This window comes from Otolemur garnettii, unplaced genomic scaffold (genome assembly GCF_000181295.1).
Source record: "Otolemur garnettii isolate 467f Iridium unplaced genomic scaffold, OtoGar3 scaffold00082, whole genome shotgun sequence".
NCBI classification, from domain to species: domain Eukaryota; kingdom Metazoa; phylum Chordata; class Mammalia; order Primates; family Galagidae; genus Otolemur; species Otolemur garnettii.
The window spans coordinates 6,260,545-6,265,275 of NW_003852477.1; the positions used below are offsets into that span (position 1 = coordinate 6,260,545).

General features: G+C 45.4%; 1 protein-coding gene across 2 annotated transcripts in view; it reads left to right on the forward strand.

Moving 5' to 3' along the window:
- EXOSC7 (exosome component 7) overlaps window positions 1-2,993 on the forward strand; it is a 34,930-nt gene extending 31,937 nt beyond the window's left edge. The window contains exons 6-9 of one of the 2 annotated variants that reach the window (XM_023515908.1): window positions 699-822; window positions 1,699-1,854; window positions 2,560-2,646; window positions 2,821-2,993. In XM_023515908.1, coding sequence (XP_023371676.1) covers window positions 699-822; window positions 1,699-1,854; window positions 2,560-2,646; window positions 2,821-2,841 — 388 coding nt within the window. In that variant the 3' untranslated portion in view covers window positions 2,842-2,993. The other variant, XM_003794511.2, reaches the window with a different exon arrangement.
- The last annotated feature ends 1,738 nt before the right edge of the window (window positions 2,994-4,731 follow it).

Below are 4,731 nucleotides of genomic sequence, written 5' to 3' on the forward strand. Positions count from 1 at the left end.
GGCGCCTTAGCCACCTGAGCCACAGGCGCTGAGCTGGTAGGAATTCTTTATGAACTCTGTCAGATATAAATTTGTGTGTATTTTCTCCAATCTGGATTACATTTTTAGTTTTTAAATCTTTTTTTTGACAAATGAAAGTTTATAATGTTAATGTAGTTTGAATCTTTATATATTTTTCCCTTTATGATAACAATTTCTATATCCTGTTCAAGAAGTATTTGTCTAGTCCAGTGATTCTCAACCTTCCTAATGCTGCGGCCCTTTAATACAGCTCCCGTGGGTTGCGACCCACAGGTTGAGAACTGCTGGTCTAGTCCAGGGTCATGCATATGCTCTCAGTTTTCCCCGAAAATGTTAATGTTTTATCTTTCACATTTGTATCTGTTGGTGTGGGTTTTGTGTGTAGTGTGAAGGAGGGTTGAGACGCATTTGTTCCCCAGGTGGATCTGGTTGATCCAGCGTATTTTCTAGAACTCCTTTCCTCACTGTACTGCTGTGCTCTTTGACAGTGATGACAAGGATAGACATGATAATGTAGAAGGATGGCATAACTTTCTGTCCTGAGTCACAGAGATTCCAACTCCTATCCTCAGTCTCAAGAAAAAAGTTATTTTTTTCTCCTTCCAATAAGCAGGAATTTTTTTTTCTTTTTTTTTTTTTTCAATAAGCAGGAATTTTAACTGTGTTTCTGCTTCCAGGATACCAAGGGTTCGAGTTCTAGAGGATGAAGAGGGGTCCAAGGACATTGAACTGTCTGATGACCCATATGACTGCATCCGACTGAGTGTGGAGAATGTCCCCTGCATTGTCACTCTGTGCAAGGTAGAAGTTTGCATCTTAGGTTTTTGTTTTCCCTGTGGATGTGGGACTCTAATCCCAACCTGTTGCAGTTATTTAATAGATCAAGAAGTGATAGCAGGAGGCTGAATGGATCAGGTGTAATTCTACTAAAATCACTTCACAAGTCAGGGTGTGGTAAAATGTTCAGACAGAAAGATGTTGGGTCTTGGCTCGGCCCCTGTAGCTCAGTGGCTAGGGTGCCAGCCACACACACCAGGGCTGGTGGGTTCAAACGCAACCCAGGCCTGCCAAACAATGATAACAACAACAGCAACAACAAAATAGCCGGACGTTACGGCAGGCGCCTGTAGTCCCAGCTACTCGGGAGGCTGAGGCAGGAGAATCGCCTAAGCTGAAGAGTTTGAGGTTGCTGTGAGCTGTGACACCACAGCACTCTCCTGAGGGTGACAAAGTAAGACTCTGTCTAAAAAAAAAAGAAAAGGAAAAGAAAGAAAGATGTTGGGTCTTGACTTATTCTGGAGCATGCTTATTGGCACGGACCCTCTTGATTCACGCTTGCCATCAGGGAAGTAGCCACATGGCGTCACGTGTGGATTTCTCCCTATGCCCTCTGCGGGATTGGTGGCCTTGACTTGGAATTTCACTTCTAACCCTTGTCAGGCCCTCTTCATGCCATCTTTCCATTCCACATTTTTATTACACCACTCACACAGTGGCCTATGATAGAATTATGGAAGATTCCTTCAAATGCTTTCCTTACGAGCAGAATCTAAAGTAAGGTATTGAATGGGCATTGCGCGTTCTTTACTGGTATAGTGATTCCTACCACAAAGCCATCAAGGGTGGGGCCTTGGTAGTATGTTACTCACACCTCTGCTGCCCTAACTGACTTTGCAGATTGGCTATCGGCATGTGGTGGATGCCACCCTTCAGGAGGAGGCCTGCTCCTTGGCCAGCTTGCTGGTGTCAGTGACCAGCAAGGGAGTTGTGACGTGCATGAGGAAAGTGGGGAAGGGCAGCCTGGATCCAGAGAGCATCTTTGAGATGATGGAGGTGAGGTTCTGGTTCCAAAGCAAGTGCTGATACCTGGCTGGGGGTGCTGGCTGCTTCCTACTCCTTTGGTCACACCCTGCGAGTTCTCCCCATTCACCAAACAATGACAACTACAACAACAATAACCAAAAAATAGCTGGGCGTTGTGGCGGGCTCCTGTAGTCCCAGCTGCTTGGGAGCTGAGGCAAGAGAATCACTTGTGCCCAACAGTTTGAGGTTACTGTGAGCTATGACACCATGACACTCTCTTGTGGGCAACAATGTGAGACTCTGTCTAAATAAAAAGAAAAGAGAAAGAAAGAAACTGCTTGTTGGAATCTCCTCAGCACCATCCAGACAAACTCTGGATTCCCTGTGGTCTCGCTGCACCTTCTCTCTGCAGTACCATGTGACTTGGCCATAACAAGCCCAGGTTTGGTTGACAGCTTTGCTAGTTGTAAAGCAGGCTTTGTCACTTCTTGTTCACTGCCTGAGGATTAGTATCTTTTGTTTATTTGTTTGATTTTAGTATGGAGGTTTGTCTGAAATGTAAGTATAATATTATGTTGTTGTGGTTTTAATTTGTTTTTATTAAGTAAAAGTCTTGTAAGGCACACAGAACGTGTACAGCATCAGAACGGCTAGCTGGCAGAAAGGGAAGCTTTTCCTGGTCCGAGCGCGTGTGCCTCACAGGTGGGTGTGTGCTCTCTCCCGCCCCTTCTGCAGACCGGCAAGCGAGTGGGCAAGGTGCTGCACTCCTCCCTGCAGAGCGTTCTGCACAAGGAAGAAGGCCTGGGGCCCAAGAGACAGAAGGTCGGATTCCTGGGATGACATGCGCATCCTCCCCTCAACTGCAGAGTGTCTGTCTTTTATTTTTCCTTTCAAACTGAAGTTTATATATATTTTTCTTAACTGTTAATGAATTTAAGGCCACATTTGTACCTGTAAAATTAAAGTCTATTTTCTGGTCTGGTTTGGTATGTCTAGACTTCTTCAGCTATAAGCTGAGATGCCATCTGGGACCCCTCAGAGAGTCTGGCCCTTGCCTGGTGAATGGCAGCCAAGCCTAGGATCTGCTACCAAGGAGAGACTCCTGCTCCAGGTGTTCAGAACGGCAGTAGTAAACACGCTGGAATAAAGAACTGGCAGGAATGGCTTAAAGAAAATGTTTATGATATGTGTCTTGTGACTTGTGACTTTTTTTCCTTCTTGTAGAGCTTTCAAAATGAGAATCACAAAGAAAAGTTCATTAACCTTTGGGTGCTTGTGGGGTGGGAAGAGAGAAGGCTCTCTACCCTAGGTAGAGCCAGGGAGCCTTCCCAAATCCTAGGAAGCCCACCTCTGGCTTCCTGCCCTCCAGGAGATCCAGGTGCCACTCCCTACGGTCAGGGCCTTAGTGGCCACATTGGTTCTTAGCCAACCTTTCTTTATCACTCTTGTTCTGAAACTGCTTTGTGTTATATAACCCCTCCCTGGTGCTACCTAAGATTTCATTGTTGTATCAGAATTAAGAAGGCTGCTTTAGAGATGTTGTCATTTGATTACTCACCTGCCTTCATACTCTGGGGATAGAAGGAGAGACTGTTCTTCAAAGCCCAGAAAGCCCTTACTATAAGCCTGTATTCCACTCAGCCCAGGGTGTTAGAAATGCATCCCCTCCCGAGTAAGATCCAGGGGAACCAAAACTCCTAAATCAATCTTATAACACCCTGGGGAAGGAGCTGATTCATGAAGGAGAGTATTTCAGCCATGGCATTTGCTCTGTGCATCTCAGACAAATGGAATAAGGTGTTAGGAATTTATTGCCTAATGGAAAGAACATAATGTGAGCTGAAGTCCTGTGGACTGCTTCCAGAGGCCCTGGTGTGTGCGCCTTCCCCCCAGTACAGCCAGGTCCATCCCTGTGGAGAGAAGCAACTGCCTGGCCTTGGGCTTGATGCTGAACCTGCTACCCTGTTGAGAACACAGCCTGGATTTTCATTTTCATTTTTTATGTTTTTCCAGTGATTTCTAGTGATTGTCTGTACAGGTGCCATGACACTGAGTGCTCCCGACAAGGCAGAAACCAACATCATTCCTCCTCCCCTGGTCCCAGCTCACTGCCCACAACATGATGAGACACTGGCAGTGGTGGTGCAGAGATGGCAGCTGAGTTTGAGTGATGTCTGGAAGGCCATTTTGACAGTCAGCTTCACCAGATCAGTGGGAGATGCATGAATTGCAGTGGGTACTATCATAAATGAAACTCGGCTCTACTGTGTCTGCCTTTGACAGATGAGGCATTGCGAGGCCAGGTATCCAGCAAATCCAGCTGGATTATAGTGAAAATAAGGAAGGAAATAGATGTTAGTATCTGTCCCTAGCCACCCCGTACCTTTCTTTGGAGGCCACCCCTACATATAAGACGTGTATGTTACAAATGAAATAAAATATAAATAAAATAAAATGGGCATGGTCACTCCCCTAGGAGAGGCATTCATTGGAAAGGTCTAATTAGTGCAGCTCTCAGAATAAAAGAAGAGAAAACTGAGAGCAGAGATTGGCAAAGACTTGGAAAAATATTGTCCAGGAGAGACCTGTTTCATCCAGCTCAGCCAGAGCTGTCTTTAGTGGCCTTTAAATAAAAATGTTAAGGAGAATGTTGAGGTGGAACAAAGTAAGAGCAGGCATGTAAGAAATGCACCATTGTTGGTGTTCGGTAGGTTTATTGTTGCTGTGATCCCATGGTCTCCCTCATCACATAAATTCAAGCCTTCAAAACACATGAATTTAGAATATTAATAGCTGTTTGCATTTGCTTAATAGAGGTAGTGGTCTCAGGTATAAACTACCAGTAGTCATAAATCTATGCTGCTCTAGGCTTGGCGCCTATAGCTCAACCGGCTAAGGCGCCAGCCA